Raw genomic sequence first — 23,338 nt, 5'->3', positions numbered from 1 at the left:
AAGGTCGCGCCTCAGTCCCCAAGGTGCTACCAGCACAGCGCGCAGCACCTGACAGACAATACCAGCGGATGATGCACTAATACGGTCATTACTGAAATTAGTTACTACCTAAATCGGCTGGTAACTCTCATCGGTTTCTCACGGTTGACTGTCCCACCAAGAACCTACACCCGAGCGCTCAGGCGGGATGACGCATGCGCGGCTGGCAGGGTGGAAGGGTGGGGGAGGGTCAGGGAGGGAGGGCCGGGTACGCGCAAGCGCGCGGCCGCGCCGCCGGGCCGTGCGAGAGGGCGGGCGACGCATGCGCGGGCGGCGGCGGCCTTAAGGACGGCGGCGGCGGCCCGGAGGGGCCCAGTCGGCCTGTCAGCCGGCTTGGAGGGACCGCTCGGCGCTTGCGCGGCGACAGCGGCCATGGCGGCGGAGGAGGAGGAGGTGGACTCGGCGGACGCCGGCGAGAGGTGAATGCGGTCGGGGCTGCGTGGGGCGCAGGCGCGCGCCCTCCGCGCCGGTGGGGTTCGGGCCGGACGGGCGGCCCCGAGGACTCGTAACCCGCCCACTCGCTCCTTCATCCGTCCCGGGAGCGAGTCGGCTTGGCCGCTGGACCCCCCCCCCCCAGTCCCGCGGAGCCTGCAGTGGGTGGCCCGGAGCCTGGACCCGGGCTCCTAGTCTGCGAAGGGTCTCCGCCCGGGCGGCGGCGGCCGGCGGCGGTGACCGGCGGTCCGTGCACCTGACTCGAGTCACGGGAAACTTCCAGGTCCCTTTCCGTCGACAGGTACGCGCTGTGCTCTGTCCGGCCTGCGACAGGAACGAAGGCGCCCCGGGCCGAGCCGTCCACAGCCTGGAGGAAGGGGAGGCCCTGCCTTGGGGCCGTGTTAGATGGAGAGCCCGCATTCACCTGAGGGGCCGCGGAGATGAGGCGCTGTCCAGGGCAGGAGGAGCCCAGCTTGGGGGACAGGGGCTTGAGGGAGTGGGTGTATGGCTTTGGGTTTCAGAAGAGGTTTAATTTACAGATGCTTTGTAGAAAGAAAGTTAAACACGGTGTGGATGGCAAGTTCAGAGTTAATAATCTTTAAGATGGAGAGCTCCTTTGCTTCCAGGTGTTCTGGCATTACTGGAGAAGTGTGTGTGTGTCTGCGCCTCTGGAAGACACATACATGTAGAAAACTCTGTGGGAGTTGGAGGACAGATGTCCAATGTGAAGCTTTTTGATATACGGATACCCTAAGTTTAGGTTATTCTTTTCTACCTGTAACTAACTTCATGCTCTTGTCAGTAAGCGAATAGTAGAGGAAAAATTAAATTTCTGTGAGCATCATTGCCTTTTTTCTCTAGGCTGGTCTTATCGGAAAGTACATATGTTTAATATTTTGACAACAGTTCTACTTCAGATATGGGGAGAAGGCTGCATATGAAACATAACCTAATGATAGAAAATATGGAGTACCATGAAGACGGGGGTATTTGGAAAGATGCCAGAGGGGAAAAGTTGTGAAATATTAGAAAATAGGTTCTTCCTTTGAGTTTTGTTTGTATGATGAATAGGTTGGTTGTTTTGCTTTGGTAATGAACTTCCTTGTTGAGGTGAGGTGCTGAGTGTCACGTGAACACAAGTAGGAACCTAAGTGGTAGCTGCTTCCCAACTAGTTTGTCACAACATTTTTAGTGTCTTTCTAAGACTGCTCTTCAGTGGACTCTTTGGTGTCCATGTTGTTGTGGGGCTTGGTAGTCTAGGGCACAACTGTGAAAGGAATTTGTGGCTTTGAGTGATGATAAGAGGTCACGGGGGACAGACTATAAAATATCCTTAGCAGCTGACCAGCCATAGTCCCCCAACAGAGGTGGGCCTCCTTGGTACTCTTGGCATTACACTTGAGCAGTGTCCAAACTAGTATGGCCTTCTGAACTATACAGGGCGGGGGGGGGGGGGGGGGGGGTGGGGGTTGGGGCGCGGGGAGCAAGTACCTGCTCCTGCTGGGTGTTCCCTAAATGTCTCATATTGAACCCTCCTACTGGGTGTTCCCTAAATGCCTCATATTAAACCTAAGGTTGACCGTATCTGCTAGGTATTACTGTTCCCATTTTTCAGTTGGATCTGAACCTGGGAGGAATACTAGCACCCCACTAGCACGTAGCAGGGCTGGAGTGGAGCCCCCCCAGGTGGCTGGATTTAGTCTAAGAACGCTTTCCCCATGTCTTTGCTGCCTCTCTCTGGGATTGGGACTCATGGGGCGTTTGGTTCTTGTTTCTTTTGCTTACTCTACTGACTCTTGGTAATTTAATCCTTGGGTTAATACAGAGTTCACTCTTTTTTTTTGGTTAATCAACAGTAGAACTATCCCAAGAGCCAAGTGGATTGTGGCAAAACACAAGTCTCGAATTAAGTTCCCTGTCTTTAAGACATTTCAGATTTTGATGGGAAGGTGACATCAACAAAAGAAACAATTATAAAATGGTCATCGAAGGCGTTTTGGAGTATATGATTCTTGTCTTTTCCTTTGTGACTTTCAATGAGGACAGGCATTCCTGGGAGCCATTTGGCTTTCAACATCTAACCCTTTTGAGTTGCAGTAAGGTTGAGAAAGCTAAATGTAACAAGAGTAGGATAGACTTCTGTGAATTGTTGCAAGGTTGTCCCACAGAATGATTATCAGTTGAATTTAGAGGAAAGCTGTCACAGAATTGCTCAGTTGCCAAGTAGACCATAAAATAGGTGGTTTGTAGTGGTGTGCTGGAGTTATTGCTAAATTTTCAGAATTTTGCCAACCATTGGCAGCTTGAAATCAGCCATGGTGGTAGTATTTACACCATGGAAATCATCAAATGGTATAAATAAGGGATTTTTTTCTCCTCTTCCCCTCTAGTAGGTTTACCAGCACCCTACTGGATTTACATTAGAATTTGACTATATTTCTTTGCCTTGGAGATAGGAGAGTGGATTTTTCTATCTTTAGAAAGACTGCTAAAATCACTGACTCTTCTCTGTTGCCATCTCCCCTTCCCAAACCCTTGCCATCTGACTTCTTAAAAATCACAGAACTGGGCCCGGTGGCACAGTGGTTAAGTGCACACATTCTGCTTCCTCGGCCCAGGGTTCGCCGGTTGGGATCCCCGGGGGCGGACATGGCACCGCTCAGCAAGTCATGCTGTGGTAGGCGTCCCACATATAAAGTGGAGGAAGATGGGCACAGATGTTAGCTCAGGGCCAGTCTTCCTCAGCAAAAAGAGGAGGATTGGCAGATGTTAGCTCAGGGCTAATCTTCCTCAAAAAAAAAAAAAAAAAAAATCACAAAACTCCCCAATGCCACATCCCAGTGGGCTTTTATTTTTCCCAGTACTTATCTTTCTTGGGTTCTTGTCAGTGTTTGACACTATAAACTCGTACCAGACCTTCTAGCTCTTAGGACATTTTGCTTCTTGTCTTACCTCAGACCAGTAGTCACTTTTATTAGGTTCTCTTTTTTCCATTCTCTAAATGTAGTCATTCTCCAAGATTCTGTCTTCATCTTTAGTACTCTAGTGATGTTTCTAAATGGGTGCCAGATGTTTTCCCCTGATTTCTCAAATGTAGCGTGTCTAGACCAGGATCTCATTTGTACCTTCCTTCCCCTGAACTAAACAGTACAGAAAGCTCAGTTCTTTCCCTTAACTTCCCTATTTTTATTAGGGCACTTATGTTGTTCTGGTCATATAGATTCAGAACTGTGGCATTATTTTTCAACCACCTCTCCCCCCTTTATTGCCCTGAATACCAACCAAATCTGTTACCAAGTCCAGTAGATTCTAAGTACAACATCACCTTTCCATTCTCACTGTCGCCTAGGAGCCACCTAGTTCAGACCCTCCTTATTCCATTTTCTGGATTGTTACAGGCCTTACTAACATGTTCTGTTCCTATGCTCTCAACGTAAGTTATTCCATTAGTTACTTTTTAAAAAATTTTTATTATTTTTTTTAATTGCAATAACATTGGATTATAACAACATATGGCTTTCAGATGTACATTGTAATATATTTCAAATTCTGTGTAGATTACATCATGTTCACCACCCAAAAACTAATTATACTCCATCCCCTCACATGTGAGCCTAATAACTCCTTTTGCTCTCCCCCCTTTTTTCCCCCATGGTAACCACCAATCCATTCTCCGTTGCTATGTGTTTGTTTGTCGTTGTTTTAATCTTCTACTGATGAGTGAGATCATACAATGTTTGACTCTCTCCCTCTTATTTCACTCAGCATAATACCCTCAAGGACCATCCATGTTGTCACAAATGGCCGGATTTCATCATTTCTATGGCTGAGTAGTATTCCATTGTGTATATATACCACATCTTCTTTATCCATTCATCCCTTGATGGGCACCTGGTTGCTTCCGAGTCTTGGCTATTGTGTATAATGCTGCAGTGAACATAGGGGTGCAGGTATCTTTATGCATTTCTGTTTTCAAGTTCTTTGGATAAATACCCAGCAGTGGGACAGCTGGATCATATGGTAGATCTATTCTTGATTTTCTGAGGATACTCCATATTGCTTTCCATAGTGGCTGCACGAGTTTTCCCTCCCACCAGCAGTGTATGAGGGTTCCCTTCTCTCCACATCTTATCCAACGCTTGTTTCCTGTCTTGTTAATTATAGCCATTCTGACCGGAGTGAGGTGATAACCTCATTGTAGTTTTGACTTGCATTTCCCTGACAGCTAATGATGTTGAGCATCTTTTCATATGCCTGTTGGCCATCGGTATATCTTCTTTGGAGAAATCTCTGTTCAGATCTTTTGCCCATTTTTTAATTGGGTTGCTGGCTTTTTTGTTGTTGAGATGCATGAGTTCTTTGTATATTTTGGATCTTAACCCCTTATCTGATATATATATCTGATATCTCTTCTCCCAGTTGTTAGGTTGTCTTTTCGTTTTGTTGATGGTTTCCTTTGCTGTGCAGAAGTCCATTAGTTACTTTTATATCCCCAAGAGGCACTGTCTTGTTTGTAGCATAGCCACATTATTCTATATAGCCACATTCTATTATGTAGCACATTATTGTATGTCCTCAGCCTGGCGTCAAAGCCTTATCAGGCAGCGTGGCTCCTGTCTGTCTTTGGAGTCTTATTTCCTTTCTGTGCACTGGGCTTTAGCCAAGCTGTATCTTTCATTGTTTCCTAAACTTGTTTCTTACTCACCTCCGGTTTCCCCATGGCTTGGTTCATGTTGTTTTCTCTGACCCAAAACAGATTGTGATCCTCCTTCTCTAAAGGTCCATGGTAGTTTCCCAAGCTTCCTTTATGGCACCTATACCATATTTTAAAATACAATTATTTGTATATTTGTTTCATCAGCTCATTGAGGACAAAGCTTTTGTCTTACTCAAATGTCTGGTAGAACCTAAAGGGGCTTTATAAATAGTAAGGTTCAATAAACTTTTATGAATTAAACACTTCAGTTGTAAATTTATGCTGATATGAACATTAAGATAACCTCGTAGCTGATTATACATTTTGCAGGTAGTGACTTAAATTTTTTTCATCCTATGATATTCAAAGAACATCAAAAGATGTATTCATAAGAAATTCAAGATTTGAATTTGATTAGGACAACAATTAGGATCGTGAACTTCAATTATATTGGAGAGGTTGAGAATATGCTTCTTTTTCTTAACCTTGGATGAACCAACAGTGAACCATGCTTCCCTGTTTTGCCCTTCTCCAAAATGCCGATCACAGACCAGCAAATGCAGATTTCAGCCCTGTGACAAAGAACTTAACAGCAGATTGTAAAGGGATGGTGCACTTAATAAAAACCATACCGGATAATACATTTCACAATTACAGATGTCTCTGAATGAGTCCTTAAATATTTGACCTGTATTATTTATAATAGCCATTCAGAAACATTATATAGTTAGATTTTTAGTCTAACCTCATGATTCTATAATTCTAAATTCCTCACTTCTGATTGTGAAGCATAAAAAATGTTGTTTAGAAATATGATTTTATTAAAACTTAGTTTGAAACCTAGGATTTTGGGGTTTTATTTTCTTTATCTACTGGGATGAATTTATTTTAGAACTAACACAAAATGCCGCTTGGATTTGTTAAGCAGTGTAAATCTAAAAGTACACGTGTAGCTTCTTTAAGTATGTTTGGTGGTGCTGTATCTGACTCCAGAATGGCTTGTTTACTATTTGAGGGAAGGTAGGAAACAATTGGGGAAAGAATATTACCAGCACATTGTTGTGTCTAAAATATTTCTTCTCCAACTCTGGGTCTTTAAAAGTTACAGATTAGAAATGAAAAAAAAGCTTAAAAGAATGCTAATTAATATGTTAAAATATACTAGAGGACCTGTGTTGTCATTGATCTAATTGTTAGTGGAGCATTTGAATCATTTCAGTATCATTTATTTAAAATCAAATGGCATGTTAGTCACTTAAATTATGCTTGTATGAGACATACTCCTTTTTTCCCCCCTTCTTTTCTAAGAATAGGATTTAAGAAGTCAATTCCCAGGAAAAAAGGCCTTTATTTGCCCAAGTGTTGAAATTTCCAAGTTGGAAGTTTTTAATAATTTGTTGGTTGTTAATTTCAGAGGAATATGTATATTCACACCTCTAATAAATTTGTATATTTATAATAATCAAAACTTCATAGTTTGTCTAAATGAGGTAGAGTGCTGTGCTTAGAGTAGCCTATGGAGAGCAATAATAAAAATAATTTTTCTCTCTTGACAGTACCAGTATAGGGCTGGAGGCCATTTTAAACAAAATTGTAATGTAATGAAATCCTCTTTACTTATAACCTAATTAGAAATGTTAGGTGGCCAAGAGTGTGTGGAAATTGGCCAGACTTCTGTATATTTTTCCTCAGAATACTTTGAAACTCCTTTCACTGTTTCACAATATTTATAGATTATGCAATTCAGGTTTAGTAATACTGTAGATAGTCAAATGTCTTAGAGGACAAAACAGGAATTACCAGGAAACTTAAATGTTAATGGCATAGGATATAAGTACCATGTTGATATTTTTTTAAAAGATTAGGTAGAAAGTTAAGGGAAAAATTTCAGTGTTTTATCCCTCAAACTCAGGATACCTAACATAAGATTTTTTTTTTTAACTTTTTTTTTCTTCTCCCCAAAGCTTCCCAGTACATAGTTGTGTATTCTAGTTGTGAGTGCCTCTGGTTGTAGCTTGTGGGACGCCGCCTCAGCATGGCCTGATGAGCGGTGCCGTGTTTGGGCCCAGGATCCAAACCCGCGAAACCCTGAGCCGCGAAGCGGAGCGCGCAAACTTAACCATTCAGCCATAGGGCTGGCCCCTAACATCAGATTCTTAACTTAATAAATTCTGTTAATATATTAAGCACATCTTATTTGACTTTCCTTAGAATTGCCACCTCAATGTAGTCTTGTAAAGCTTTTCTTGCTCAGAAGTCTGCTCACTAAAAAGATTCTTTCTCGGGGCTGGCCCCGTGGCGGAGTGGTTAAGTTCGTGCTCTCCGCTGCAGGTGGCCCAGTGTTTCGTTGGTTCGAATCCTGGGCGCGGACATGGCACTGCTCATCAAACCACGCTGAGGCAGTGTCCCACATGCCACAACTAGAAGGACCCACAACGAAGAATATATAGCTATGTACCGGCGGGCTTTGGGGAGAAAAAGGAAAAAAATAAAATCTTTAATTAAAAAAAAAAGATTCTTTCTCTGTATCACAGGTTATAGAGCAGGATTCCTTTTGTTTTTTTCATTAGATGCCTTAGATCTTGGATCCTCAGCCTTCCTAATAAGGTCGGTGCTCAGCTGATGGGGCTGTGTAGAAAACCTTTTGATGCACGTTGGTAAGTCTTCCTGGAGTAAGATAGGTATGGTCCCTGTGATGAAGGGCTTTTCTTTATATTGTGATTGACACTTTGGTCTCTTCTGTAGAGCCTCAGCAATGGATGATGGTATTTATTGATTCATCTGCTTAAATAAATTAGAGAAGTTAAGTTTTGCTTTTCTTTTTATTTTACAAAGCTGTGAGGAGGCACCCCTGTATCTTTTTCACTGTTTTATAGCTGGGCCACATGAATTTAATTTTTACTTTGGATTTTGTGACCTCAGAAGTATGGCTGGATATCTGACAAGCTTCAGTCTTGTGTCCTTAGTTCCAGTATCCTGTCCTTAGTTCCAGTCTTCCACACACTAAGCCTAGAAATGCAGAACAACGCTAAATGGCATAGGAGATCTTGGGGCAGGGTCAGAAGGTTTCTTTGATGATGAAAAAGGTTGATGAGGTTAATTTACACCAGAGACAGGAGGTGGAGTCGGATGGCTATTGAAGAGGGTTGAAGCAGTAGAGGTGGCAAGCTAAGGTGTGGGAACTCGTGATCAACTAAAGAATGGACAAGAGGGACCCTGCTTTTCACTTTCAGAAATGTTCCTTTGATCCTTTTATGTGCATAGCACTCAATCCTGTATATCTCTAAGAAAGATGTAGAAGACAGTTTCTATAAAACATTTTCTCATCTGGTTAAGACAAAAACTGATTGGACAGAAACATTATCAGGGCTTAGGGGAAGTGAGGTATCTTTACAGTTCCATTGAGTGAAAATAAAATATTTTACTATGTTTTGTTAAATATGGATTTTTCAGTTTAAATATACTTTAGAAAAACTCCACTTAAAAAAATTGTCTGCTTTGATGAAAAGGCTGCCATAAGAACCTGGAGAGTGTTGGTGCCTCTTGTGTTGAAGAGCCCTAATTTTTAATGTAATGTGATAGACTTGCAAACATAAAAAAACATTATTTTGCCCCTTCTCTTTGAGTTAAGCCCATCACTAGGAGGCAGAATGCAAGGACATGATAATCCTATCCTTTGAAAGTTGGTTTTGTGATGAGTGGTAAATAGGTGGAGATAGGCATAATTCCTATATTCCCAGCTGGTATATAACATATTAAACTCTAGTGCCTTGTACATAGTAGGTATTCAGAGACTGAATTCTTTTCTGAATGTAATTTTTTTTTTAAAGGCTAAAACAAAGGGGCCAGCCCCATGGCTGCGTGGTTAAAGTTCACGTACTCCTCTTTGGCGGCCAGGGTTTGCACGATAGGATCCCCACTGCCAACCTATTCCACTCATTGGCCACGCAGTGGAGGCATCCCATGTACATGTCTAGGAGGGTTGGTACAGATGTTAGCTCAGGGCGCATCTTCCTCACACACACAAAAAGACTGAAACAAAGACTATGTTTGTGTTTTCCTTGCCCCAACATGTTTATGACGTCAGTTGGAGCAATAGTAGATTATAGTTCAGTTCACTTTAATTTTCCTTTTTTTTTGTGCTGACCTCTGATGCTCTCTGGCAAAGAACCATGCAATGATTTGAGGGCTATTTGTTTAAGAAAATAGATGAGATTGAGTTGTAAGTAACTTCCTCTCGGTACTAATTCATACTTTTGTAGCCAAACATAGACCTTGATGACCATTTCTGGTCAAGGACAAAAGAGCTTCAGCTTAATAATAGTTTGCTTTTTAATTTTAAGCCCTAAAGGTCATGAGATTCTTTTCACTTAAGTGCTTGTTAACTACTTTTTTTCAACAATTGAAAAATTGTTGAATGAATTGAAAAATTCATTGCTGAAGCCTTGAATTGTTTTTCCTTGCTAATTTGTAAATACATTTATTTATTTATAAGTAGACTAATATGAATGTTTAGTTAATATTAATAATGTTTTCTAGTATCTTTACACCTTGATAATAAGTTATAGATAACATTTTTGGGGCCTGCCGGCAGGTCTTATCATCTTAACGTGTTAATGCAGAAGGTTTGAAACTGGCAGTGGAGAACATCAGAGTAGAGCCTCATTATATGCAGGCTATTGTGTATTTTCTCTTCCAACATTCTTTTCTTCACATAATATTTCCATAGTATAACCACATGCCATGAGAACCTGACCAAATATATCTGCTTGTAGTCCTGTCCTTTAGTCCTACGTTTGTGTGCGTATGTATTTATACATCTACGTACATACACATGTACACACATATACAATGCCACCGAACTTACTAGGAAGTTCTTGTATCTAAAGATAAAGAGACAAGAAGAAAGTTGACTAGCAAATACAAAGGAATAACTTATTTATATGAAAAAAAGAGTGGGTTACTGTGATTCTAACCCCCGTTCCTATATTGTTTATGCTGTTTTTCTTGATTCACCTCTTTGCATCGACATTTTTTAGTTTTTTGTTTTGGGAGATTCAGGCCCTTGCCTGCACATATCCTATCTCCTAATAAAGAACCAGTGGTGCCATAAGTGCTCTTTGCCTAAGCAAATGAACAGCATCTGCCTTCCTTCATCCTCTTCTGGGCTTTCTTATGACTGAGGCCTTCAGTTCACAAGACACAGATATCAAGCACTTGCATGGCCACCAGCCAGTTAGTGTGTTTGGCACTGGCAGTATAAGGATAATTTTTAACATAGGTTTAGCATTCATTGTGCTCATGGTGTCGTAGGACAGATAAGTATGTAAACAAATAACCACAGCAATAGTAACTCTACCTGAAACAAGGACCAGAGGAGTGATTAACGACCCCTGGCCTTGGCATCACGATCAGAGACAATATCTCAGAAAAAGTGAGGCACAGGACATTCTGGGTGGAGGGAAGAGCTGAGCAAAGAGCCATAGAGGTATAAAATACTGTGACATTCTGGGAGTTGTGAGGTACTGAAAAAGTACAATGTGCAAAGGACAAGATGGGGAGAGAGTAAGCTGTGGATGGATTGTAAAGCACCTTCTGTACAGGTCTTAGGAATGTGACTCTATCCTGTAGGTAATGACAATTTCTCAGATGTTTTAAGGAAGGTAGTCACCTGAGAAAAAAGAGCTTTGAAGTCACTCAGAACTGAACTCAAATCTCTGCTTGTGTTGTTACTTACTAGCTGTATACTCTTGGACCTGGTGCTTAACATTTCTGAACTTCAGTTTTCACATCTATGCGATAGGGATAGCTTGGACTGAGAATACCCTGGATTGTGAGTGACTAGTCATGCAGCAAATATTATTTATTGAGTGCCTGTCATACATAATGCTCAGAGACATTCTACAGGGAAGAGAAATGCAGGAGGAGGAGCCTCCAGAGCTTAGAAACAGCTAGATGCTGGATCAACCCATCCAAAACTTAGCACATTTGTCTATTCAGACCTATTCTTTTTTGTTTTTTTTTTTAAGATTGGCACCTGGGCTAACAACTTGTTGCCAATCTTCCTTTTTTTTTTATTCTGCTTTATTTCCCCAAACCCCTCCTGTACACAGTTGTATATCTTAGTTGCAGGTCCTTCTAGTTGTGGAATATAGGACGCCACCTCAGCGTGGCGTGATGAGCGGTGCCATGTCTGCGCCCAGGATCCGAACCCTGGGCTGCCGCAGTGGAGCGCGAGAACTTAACTACTCTGCTGCGGAGCCGGCCCCTATTCACACCTATTCTTATTCTGCATTCTCTGTCTTTATTAGTGACACCTAAGACAGAAACCTGGGAATCCTCTATTATACCTTCTTTATAGCCAATTATCAAATCCATCGTGTCTTACTTTTTTTTTTTTGGTGTAAAATTTTATTTTGATGAAATGCTTAAATTTTAAGTGTTCATTTGCTGAATTTTGACATATGCATGTATCTGTGTAATCCATTTGCCTGTTAAGATGGAGAACTTCGCTGTCATGCCAGAGAATTCTCTCATTACTCAAGTGATCCACTTGTAATTCATTGCAACCAATACATTTCAGATGAAGCCATAACTTCATTCATATCATCAATATGTATTAATATACCTGCTATTGAATAGAAACTGAGAATGCAGTGTGAGCCCAAAGTCCTTACCTTTAGCCTTCAAGATTCCTACAGTTGGGTGAGGATACTGATGAGTAAATAAGAACTTTGTAATATGACTTGAGAAGTAAGAAAATAGAGCTTGAGTATAGGGTGCCATCCTGCCCCCTTGACCTAATTTTTTTGTGTGTGTGGGTAAAGGGGAAATGAAATCTAATCTAAGGTTGGTAAGAGGAGTAATGAATCATGAAAGGAAGGGGAGATGCATATTCCAAGAATATTCAGGGCCAGGAAGCAAGAGGACAGGGAATATTGTATGACTAGAGAACAGAGAGAGAATAAGAAATGACAAAAATGATACTGGAGTGACAAGTGAAAGGCTGGATGGAGCAAGACTGAGTTTCCCATAGTAGGTCAACTAGAAGTTGCCTTACCTTTGAGGCAAGGAGTGATGCAAAATGACAATTTGTCAATTCCTGTCTTTGAACTCCCTCTTAACCTTAGTTAAAACTCTTATTTTAGGAATTCCTTCCTAATTAATGCCACATAATCGTTTGTGAATCATTGTTAGTGACATCGTATAATATCAACTACCATTTATTGACTGATCCTCGTATTTTATCTTGGACACACTTTATGCTTTATATTTTGTGGTGGTGGTTTCTAAGCATAATTGTCTCCAAATATATATCCATGTTCTAATCCTTTATATGGCAAAGATTTTTCAGACTTTTAAGTTAACTGATTGAGTTAAAAATAGTGAGATGTGGGGCCGGCCTGGTGGTGCAGCGGTTAAGTGTGCACGTTCCACTTTGTCGGCCCGGGGTTTGCCAGTTCGGATCCCGGGTGCGGACATGGCACTGCTCAGCAAGTCATGCTGTGGTAGCCGTCCCACATATAAAGTAGAGGAAGATGAGCATGGATGTGAGCTCAGGGCCAGTCTCCCTCAGCAAAAAGAGGAGGATTGGCAGCAGTTATCTCAGAGCTAATCTTCCTCAAAAAAAAAAAGTGTGAGATGATCCTGGATTATCTGGATGAGCCCTAAGCGCAATCACTAGTATTCTTTTAAGAGAAAGGCAGAGAAAGATTACAGATAGGTAGAAGAGGAGAAGACATGTAGAAAGAGAAGGCAATGTGGCAATGGACATAGATAACCGGAGTGATACTGCCACAGGGTAAGGAATACCAGCAGCCACCAGAATCCAGAAGAGGCAAGGAATGGATTTTCCCCTACAGCTTCTCTTGGGAGTCTAGCCCTGCTGACACCTTCGTGTCAGCCCAGTGGTATGATTTCAGACTTCTGGTCTCCAGAAGTGTGAAAGAATGGATTTCTATTGTTTTAAGCCACCCAATTTGTGTTAATTTGTTACAGCAGCTATTGGAAACAATACACTTGTTATCTCAAAACACACTTCATGTACTTCTTTATGTGCCACATGCTCATGTCATTCCCTTCACTGAGAATGTCTGAACCGCTGCTCTTTTTGGTAACTGATATGCCCCAAGTGATTAGAATCTTCATCACAGATAGTAAGTGCTCAATAAATACTTGTGGAATGAATCAATTCTGTCATGTATTACAGTTGTTAAGTCACCTATTTCTTCCATTAGATTTTTTTTGCTTTATCTTTTGAGTTGAGACATAATTGACACATAACATTCTGTAAGTTTAAGGGATACAACCTGTTGATTTGGCACATTTATATATTGCAGTATGATTACCACCATAGCTTTAGCTAACACCTCTGTCATGCCACATAACTCTTTTTTGTAGTGAGAACGTTTAAGATCTAGTGTCAGCGATTTTGAAGTATAGAATACAGTGTTGTTGACTCTAATCACTATGCTATGTATTAGATCTCCAGAACTTATTCATCTTCTCGTTGCAAGTTTGTACCCTTTAGCCTGTTTTGAGAAGAGCATTAACTCACTGTTTGTATTTTGTTTTTGATGCTCCAGGTCAGGATGGCTAACTGGTTGGCTTCCTACATGGTGCCCTACATCTACATCACACCTTAAAGAAGCTGAAGAGAAAATTTTAAAATGTAAGGTTTTCTTCTTGTAAGTTAACTGAGCTATGTATTCAAATAGGTCCAGTATGTCTCATTGGCCTAAAACTGGAGATAAGATTCTGTGGTGTTAGTTGTTGGCACAAGAACTTTTTTCCTTTTCCATGTTATCAGTAAGTGTATAAATGTGGGGAGGCAAGGGTTCTCAAATTTTTAGGTTTGTGTCCCTGTTATACTCTTAAATTAGTAAGGACCCCAAGGAGCTTTATTTATAGATTATAGCTATCAAGGTTTACCATATTAGAAATTAAAAGTGAACGATTTAAAATATGTTAATTAATTTTAAAACAATAGTAATAAACTCATTACAGGTTAAAATAAATAACGTTTTCTATAAGTAACTGCTTTCTAAACAGAAATGTAGTGAGAAAAGTAGCATTGTTTACATGTTTGTAAATGTCTGGCTTAATATAAAGCAGGTAGATTCTTAATATCTGCATTGCATTCTGCGGTGTTGGTAATCACTTACCATGTGATCTCTTGAAAACTCCATTGTATACCCATCATCAGAGTGAAAAAGACAAAGTCTTAGTATTATTATAAAAATAGTTTTGACCTTGTAGACATCTTAAAAGGTCTCAGGGATTCCCCAGCTATCCCCAGACTATGCTAGACAGGCTCTAGGTGTCCCCAGAGCAAGCAGCTTTGTATAGTGGGACAAACACTGTACTATAAACAAGTAACCTGTTCTAGGCCCACATCTGCAGTCAGGTGGTTACAGGATCTTAGGCAAGGAACTTCTCAGCTTCTGATTTTTTACCTGTAAGATGAGAGGGTAGGATGATCCTTAGAATTTTTTCTGGTTCTAGTATTCTAAGATTCTTTAATTCTACATTTGTGGCAGTGCGAAAACCTTTTCCTATTTCTTATGAGCACAGATGTTTACCCACACTTGTACTGCTAGGAGAGTATTCCCAGGTATCTGTGGGTGTATTTTTAAGCAGTAGTGTTTGTGTAATTTTGTTCTACTCATACAATTTAGAGGAGTGAATTACATGGTACAGTTCACATACGTGATTGCTGTGTATGTATGTGCGGATATTTGTCCGCAGATGTTTTTCATCCTCTCTACCACAAATGAGTTTTCTTGTTTGTGCATTTGAATAATTCAGGAGTAAGTGACTGTAACTGAATATATCCATAGAAAGGACAATTAACCATCTTGCTTGGATTTTTTAACTTGAAAATGAATTTCTACTCTGTATACTTGGGTAATCTTGTTCTCTACACAGCTGGGAAAGTTGTCATTGTGGTTTACTGAAATAAAAAAATTCTTGTCACAAGATAAAAAAAGGTGCTAGATGCTCAATTCACGCATTTAAGAAGCTCATTGCTTCCCTCCGGCAAAGGTTGTAGGGATGCAAATAGTGAGAGTTGACCCTGCTCCAGTGTGAGACGTGAAAGCAAGTGACTGATAATGGTGGAGTGAGCTCTCTGAAAGAGGTTACAGATAGTTTCAATGGAAACACACAAACTGTCTGTGTTCAAAATGCTGATGTGGTTTGGCTTGGCACTAATGCTGGATCACCTCCTTTTCTAAACTGGTGGCATTTCCACCTACTCAGGGGAATGGGCTCTGTTAATATTCTGAATGAATGCTAGGTTTCCTCTTTGCTGCCACTATGTGGGTACAAAATCTGAGATTGTTTCTTTGGTTAAAAGGGCAGAGGCTCTGGTTCTCCAGTGTTTGTCCACTACAAATGAACGTGCACAAATAATTAAGGGGTATCTCTAAAGTGTAGCTATTCAGTTGATAATTTAATGTAAATGAATTTCAAATTAGTTCATCTTTAGTGAATTTGGGGGGAGACTTAAAGTATTTAGTCCACAGTATTGAAGGTAAGTAAGAGTTTTTATCTACAAAATTGTGATTATTTGCATTTTCTAGGGATATTGTTGAACTTGCACTCGGACTACCTGGCGCCTCAAGCTGAGGAGTTCTTACCATACTCTGTCACCTTTCTTTGACTAAACTTTGTGATGACTGAAGATTTCAGTTATGTGTTTAATACATATACTGTTAATCCTTCCCTAAATTCATTATTACCTTTTAGGGAAAGATGTTTCTTTTGAGTCTGACTTGAATCTTCAATGCTTAATCTTCAAGTGTTGTACAAATTCAAGGGAGTAGTCTTTTGTTATTGTCTGCAAAGCTAGGGACCTTAAAATAATGGATTCAGTGACCACTAAGTTCCTTTCCAGTTCTGGTAGTGTGATACCCTCATTTGATAGATGTGGAAAGAAGTCCAAAGAGCTAACATGACTTGCCAAAAGACCTTGGCCACAGGTACTTGAGACTTGTCTGAGATAGATCTTCCCACTTAGGTGTAAAGTATGGTAATTAAGAATTACTTCAATAAAATGTGTACTTTTTTTTTTTAGGGCTGACAGAATAAAGGCTAAAATCATATGAATGGATACCAGATGGTTTCTAGATTATTAATTTCTGATTGCTCTGAGAATACTATCCTTCTCAGAAGTAGTGAAGCTAAGCAGAATTTCTCTTTTATGTTTTCATTAGATGTCCCCTGCACATACAAAAAAGAACTTGTTCGTGTATCTAATGGAAATAAAATATGGACACTGAAGTTCTCGCATAATATTTCAAATAAGACTCCGCTTGTCCTCCTTCATGGTTTTGGAGGAGGACTTGGACTCTGGGCACTGAATTTTGAAGATCTTTGCACTGATAGACCCGTCTATGCTTTTGACCTCTTGGGCTTTGGACGAAGTAGTAGACCCAGATTTGACAGTGATGCGGAAGAAGTGGAGAATCAGTTTGTGGAATCCATTGAAGAGTGGAGATGTGCCCTAGGATTGGACAAAGTGATCTTGCTTGGACACAACCTGGGTGGGTTCTTGGCTGCTGCTTACTGTTTGAAGTACCCATCAAGGTAAGTGATGGTGATAGAAGAGAGACACCCAAGTGCTCGTCTCTACTTCCTGTCTTTGGTGGTGGTTGGTGTCTGAGCTTTATAAGACAGACATTCTCTTAAAGGACCCTATAGACCAAATAGCCACAGCTGATGGCCAGTTTAGTAGCTGAAATAATGACGTCATATTTTCCATTGCACATGCTACACATTGGTTGAAGGCTTAAGAAAGACTTTCTATTTGTTAAACTTAGAATGTATACAATTTAAGCCGCAAGTGAAAATTCTTGTGGTTTTATTGTTATTGTCGTCATTAGACCTATGGATTCTAGCAGTCTTTTCCTCACCTTCTCCAGGTTATAGTGAGCTGTAATGGGAAAACAGAAGGTTAGAAATTAGGACTCCTAGGTACTAGTGTTATCTTTGTGGCTTAGTGCAAATCACTTAACCTCTAAGCTTTTCCTCATTTCTTCATTTCTAAACTACAGAAAATATACCTGTATAATGTATCTTACAGAGTTTTTGATTGTACTGTGCCCTAACCTTTATTGTTACAGAATTATTTTTCAGAGACGTTGGATTAATGAGTGTTTGCTTCAGAATCTTTGTAGCATCTCCTTTCTTTACCTTATTTTCTTATGCTATTTCCTATTATTTATGTTGCTACTCTGAGGGGAGGTCATACTTGAGTGCTAAGAAAATCTCATTTTTGTTTTGCTCATCCTTTGGAAAGAAAAAAGATCAGCATTTTTGTGTTGCCGATGTATTTTTCCATTGGACTAATTTTTAAATCCAAGATTGCAACCGACTTTTGACATTGAGGTCTGTGAATGAGATATGAATGATGGTCATTTGCAGAGTGCATGTATGCACCTGTGAGGCTGCCCCATTGCATAACTCCAGGTGTGCTGTTGACACAGAATTTGATGGTGGAGCAGCAGCCCTGTGTACCTGGGGTTTTCCTCTAGAACAGCCAACTTTTTCTCTACAGATTCTTTATCTAAAATGTCAGCATTTGCACTTGATTTTTCTGGAGAGTTCCTAATCTTGTGTGTCCTAGATGGTAATAGTCTTGTCTACTGGCAGACATCTTCTTTCAAAAGAAGTCCAATTTTTTTCCTCCTAGTTGGGTTTTTGGGGATTACTGTCTTTTTTTTGTGTCCTCCTCAGTGACAAACACCTAGCTGTATTTGTGGGCAAAGGAAGACAAGGATACTTTTCTGGTATAACACAACAGGGCTATTTGTGGAGGTTGGGCTTCCTTTGTTTCTTATCAGGTGTTTATTATGTCTATCCTGTGGTATTTATCCCCTAGAGATACGACATGGAGCTCTGTGGGCTAGACTCTGGTCATGAAACCTCTTAGAGTCCTGACTCTTCATGGCTATCTGCTGTTTAGTTCAGTTGGTGAGATTTTCATTTGCAGTTGTGAAATGCTCTAAAGAAATAAGGGGTTTCAGTGATTCAAAAGGGAATGACTACTTCAAAACTATCTGTAAAAGAGAATAGCAACATATTTTGAATGACATGGGAGGCAGAACAAGTATCTAAAATAAAGCCAGTGGGGGCCAGCCCCATGGCCAAGTGGTTAAGTTCACACACTCTGCCCCAGCAGCCCGGGGTTTCCCCGGTTTGGATCCTGGACGACCTAGCACCGCTCATCAAGCCATGCGTCCCAGATGCTGCAACTAGACGGACCCACAGCTAAAATATACAACAGTGTCCTGGGGGCCTTTGGGGAGAAGCAGGAAAAAAATAAAAAAAATGAAATAAAGCCAGTGATCTCTGCATTGGACTGACTACCTTTTATAGAATGATTCTTGAATATTTGTGCCTAATGCTAGAAATCAAACTAAAGTACTGTATCAGGACCAAGAACCACTAAGTAATAGCAATAGACGAATGTGAGAATGCTTGAAATAAGTAGGATGTTTAAATTGGCTGATTGCTGTCAAATATTGAGTGGAACTCTACAGAATATGTTAGATATTGAAGCCTATATTTTAACTGCATAAAACTTAAATTATTAAACACAAGTTAATTTAAAAATAATGAGGTTCTCTGAATTTTCGGTAGCCCAGATAATGAATGAAGTCCAGTCAGAACACTGTGCTTGGCACATAGTGGGTGCCCAGTAAATATTTCTGGAATAGATGAATCTGGAAAGAGAATTGTAACTAAATTCACCTTTTAGCTTACCATTTTATGTTCTTTTTCTGCTTTCTCCTTCCACCTTGCATAAAAGCATTAAGAGATAGGAGTTGGTTATGTTATACCTTTGTCGACGAAAATAATCCATAACCAATCTATAAATGAAAATTTGGGTGAGTTTATTCTGAGCTTAAATCTGAGGATTATAACCCGGGGCCTTTCTTCCCAAAGGAAGAAAGGGCACCAAAGAAGTGGGGTGCACAGAGTGGTTATATACCCCCAGAGAGGATGTTTCACATAGGATTGAAATGTTCCTTTTACAATAGTCTCGAGACTGCTCTGTCGGCACAGCGATTGGTGGAAACAGCAGGTAGGTCTTCTGTCTCAGTGAACACAGCAGGGTGGCAGTCTGTTGTCTCCAGCTGAGTGGTCACAGGTGAGCTGGGTGGTCAAAGGTGAGTGCAGCAATCAGTTCCTAGCCTAAGGAAAAATGCTTATCCCTAAGGAAATGCTAATGTGGGGGGAAGTTGCACCTTTGTCTCAAGGGCCTTTGTTCTGGCCATAGGACATGTCTAAGCAGATATGCAATGCGTGCTCAATAGCCACAGTCAGGCCCTTTTGGAAAAAACAAAGTCAGGCCGAATTAGGTTTATACCAAATGGCTTCCTCATATACTACAATATATCCTATTGCTTGCCATTTTTATTTGCCACCTTTCCACTTTCTTTATGGGAGAAAAACTGATTTCATATATGTAAGTGTAAACCGGAAAGATTTCAGTTTTAGCCCTTTTGACCAGTTAATTTACATCTTAAGTTACTGTGTCTCATAAAAACAAGTTATAGTGGAAATAAAGGTGAGATCATTTTGTGTGTATGTGTGAGAAAAAGATATTAGTGAGAATGTTTTTTCTAACATATACATAATATATATACATATTTTACATAGTTAATAAATTAACCTGCCATTTGAACCAACAACTTCAGTTAATTTAGAAATGTGTTAAAGCTACAAAATAAAAGTAAGATTTTAAAATTTCTTTCTTTCTATTCTTATAAACTGGATAATACCCCAGTGTAGCACATAGTATGGGAAGGCAGAAGTTACAGTCTCTTGGGCCTCCTCCTTTCCCTGGGTTTTTTACTCTGTTGCTTTTCAGGATGGCTTTCCTTGAAGCACTTCTCTTTCAATGGAGAGGAAAGAGATAAATGAATAAGTATATCTCTGGTTTTTTCCTGTAGGCGCATCATCTCCTTTGTTGCAGATGTTCCTTACTGCCAACATTACTTTTAATGTTTCTCATTTTAATTTCATACCATAAAGAAATTTTTTCTGTTTGATCCTGTTTGAGGAAATTCATACAAATTTACATAGATGATGTGTAGTTACGGTTAATAGAACTGTTCAGTAGACTCACAGATCCGAATGCAGTTAAACACAATTGATTACAGCAAGTGTAGATGTTCATAATTAGAGCAAACCTCATAGTAAGTGAGCTTTAGCGGTAACTGTCTCTTCAAGTTGCATTCATACTGAGCAGATGGGCTGGTTGTCTGGGTCGCTATCTGTGTGATCTGGAATGTTTTACCTGAGCCAGGAAAGCCTCCTTGTGGTACGCACGTACTGTCTCTGGTACAATAGAGTGGCCCTTTTAGTATCAGCTAAGCAAGTACAGAACTGCCTACTCTAAATGTCTCTTATCCAACTTTCACTTGATCCAAGTCCTTTTGTATTTAAAGACTTTTATTTTATTTTATTTTTTATTTTTTTTAAGATTTTATTTTTCCTTTTTCTCTTCAAAGCCCCCCGGTACCTGGTTGTATATTTTTAGCTGTGGGTCCTTCTAGTTGTGGCATGTGGGATGCCACCTCAGCATGGCTGATGAGCCATGCTGTGTCCGCGCCCAGGATCTGAACCGGGGAAACCCTGGGCCGCCAAAGCAGAGTGCGTGAACTTAACCACTTGGCCACGGGGCCAGCCCAAGACTTTAATTTTTTTAGAGCAGTTATAGATTTACAGCAAAATTGAGAGGGAGATAAAGAGATTTCCCATATAATCCCTGTGACCCCTGCACATGCATAGCCTCCCCCACAATTACTATTTTTATTATGCTGTCATGAGATTAAAATAAATCTTTGAATTTCAGAAAAAAGTTTGTAGGGTTGGGGGAAAGGCTGTGAGAGGAGGGAAAGAATGGTCTAATAGAAACCAAATGAGATTCAGTTCATTTCTTTACTCATTGTGCATCTTTTCTTGTCTCTCTCTTTCCTTTTTTTTCTCATAATGGATTTAGAGAATGTTGCTTTTTTCTCTTCCTCCTCAGGTATGGAAAATCTTTTTTTTTCTCTTTTAAGTAAAACAACAGTTCCTTAATTTCTGTTGTTTCTATGCAGGAAGGAAAAATAAACACAAAGACAACAATTTTTTACTTGTTGGGACTTCCTGTCCCAATCCATACCTATTTCTGTCCTTATCTTTTATGGGCAGCCCCATTCTTCCATTCTTTGTTTATTTTTATAGGACAGTTTGAGGACAAGAGTGAATATGCCTAATTTAATGTGCTTGTTTAGGAAGGATTCTCATGATGGAAAAAATTCATCAGTTTTTATTCTCTATTTTGGTACAGTAGGTCATCCTGGGTGCTTCATTTCTATGAGCAGCAGAGTGCCTCTGTCCATACAGATTGTTTATAGCCTAACTTGTGGCAGTGATCACATATTTTACGTGGATTCTTGATACTGTTTAAAAACAGTATTCAGCAATTGTGATACTTTGTGTAAAAGTACCCAAATGATTCCTCCATTGAAATATTGGTGATGAATGAAATACTCCTAACACCATGTTCCAGCAGATTGATTGTGTTTAAATAATGTTGAGTGACTTTCTGTGCTTTTAAGGCTTACAGTATATTGTGGGAAGAGATTCAAATTAAATAACCACGCAAGTAGCATGACAGCTGTGGTGAGTGCTGGGCATGGGAAGTGGGCGGTGCTGTGAGAACTCTTGATGAGAATCTCTCCCAGTCTCGGGGGTCCAATATGGTACCCTAAAGAAGTGCAACTTGAACTGAGGTTGACGTCTCAAAGGGGAGTAGCAGGAGCGCATTCTAGGCAATGAGGACAGACCTTGCAAAGGCCCTGTGCTAGGTGGATGTCTGGACCATTCTGGAAAGGCCATGTGGCTGGTGGGCAGAGAAGTTATGAACCAGTTAGTAGATGACTCCACTGGGGGCACAACCCCTGGGTTCCTTCCAAGAAGATGACCTTAGTTCATCTCAGTTTTCTCACCACAGTGTGTAATAGTTACAGATGCCATCTGTAATTTCACTTGTAGATTAATGTGCCATGTGATAAACAGTTGGGTGGTATACTGGCTGCCATTCTGTAAAACGTTCTTCATCAGGCAATGTCTGATCACCTTAAGATGGGAATGAAGGGAGAGTAGAGTAAGCCAGCAATAATAGCCAAAGATGCCATCTCCTTTCTTTCGTTTATGTGCTTATTAGATTTTTCTTTTAATTTTCCTTTCCTTCTGGCCCCTGCTGCTCAGGACTCCATAGGGAGACTATCTGTGTTTTATACGTATTTGTTATAAACTAAGGAAAAGGACACTATAGAAACTTTTACTTACTAAGAAGGTGTTAAGCAAAGGGATCTATTCCAAGTTAGAATAGAATAGGTTACAACTGGTCTTTACTTCTCCACTAAAAAGTTTTCAGATCATCTGATCTTTTGACCTTGCCTGGCACTGTCTCCTAACTGTGTAGACCTAGGCTGAACATTTCTTGTCGGCCCCTCTTATGACGAAAGGCTGTTGTACTTGACCTGAAGTTGGAGGTGTTTAGTTGCTTGTTCTCTGAACCTGCCCCATCCCCCACCCCCAGTGGCTTGGAGCCAATGGGAAATACCTGGGGCTAACTTCATCTTGAGAATGCCTCATTTATGCACTGACTAGAGTCCTTTCTAGTCTTCTTGTTCCTTTCCTTGTTCCTCAAGTACGTCCCGTAGACTCCCTTGTGCATTTTGGTTCTGGGTCTGATCGTTCTTGGTTTTGTATGTTTTCTGGTTGGTGGCTGACTTTAAATCTCATGAGTCAGGTTTATATACCCTTGTTAGCATTTATACTCAGCTGTCCCAGCATGTGGGAGCAGGTGTGTTGTCTACCGCCTTGCTCTTTAGGTTGTAATTTGCTCACCGTCTTCAAACGCAAGACCTACTCTAATGACTAACCCAGAGAAGAATGCCTTTTTGTTTCCAAACTGATGGGCTGTTCTCTTGTTCCTGCTCTGCCGGTTCTTTGTTTCCCTGTAGTTTGAATGAGTCTCTGATTCTTGACAAAAATATGTGATAGGATGACTCACATCTGCTGTTTGGCTAGACCCATTCCTTAATCTTGGCTGTGAACTAACAATCCCATTAGGGTCTTCTCTGTGGAATATTACAGGGTAGGGTC

The 23,338-nt window shown here is 40.5% G+C and overlaps 1 protein-coding gene across 3 annotated transcripts in view; it reads left to right on the top strand.

Moving 5' to 3' along the window:
• The first annotated feature begins 238 nt into the window (after positions 1 to 238).
• The window catches only part of ABHD5 (abhydrolase domain containing 5, lysophosphatidic acid acyltransferase), a 33,286-nt gene continuing 10,186 nt past the window's right edge, over positions 239 to 23,338 (top strand). The window contains exons 1-4 of one of the 3 annotated variants that reach the window (XM_023620624.2): positions 239 to 458; positions 7,738 to 7,824; positions 13,753 to 13,838; positions 16,384 to 16,756. In XM_023620624.2, the coding sequence (XP_023476392.2) occupies positions 412 to 458; positions 7,738 to 7,824; positions 13,753 to 13,838; positions 16,384 to 16,756 (593 nt within the window). In that variant the 5' untranslated portion in view covers positions 239 to 411. Of the gene's footprint in view, positions 773 to 7,737; positions 7,825 to 13,752; positions 13,839 to 16,383; positions 16,757 to 23,338 lie in introns of all 3 variants that reach the window. The other 2 variants (XM_023620626.2, XM_023620625.2) reach the window with 2 other exon arrangements.

This window comes from Equus caballus, chromosome 16 (genome assembly GCF_041296265.1).
Source record: "Equus caballus isolate H_3958 breed thoroughbred chromosome 16, TB-T2T, whole genome shotgun sequence".
Classification (NCBI taxonomy): domain Eukaryota; kingdom Metazoa; phylum Chordata; class Mammalia; order Perissodactyla; family Equidae; genus Equus; species Equus caballus.
This window is presented reverse-complemented; position numbering and strand designations above follow the sequence as displayed.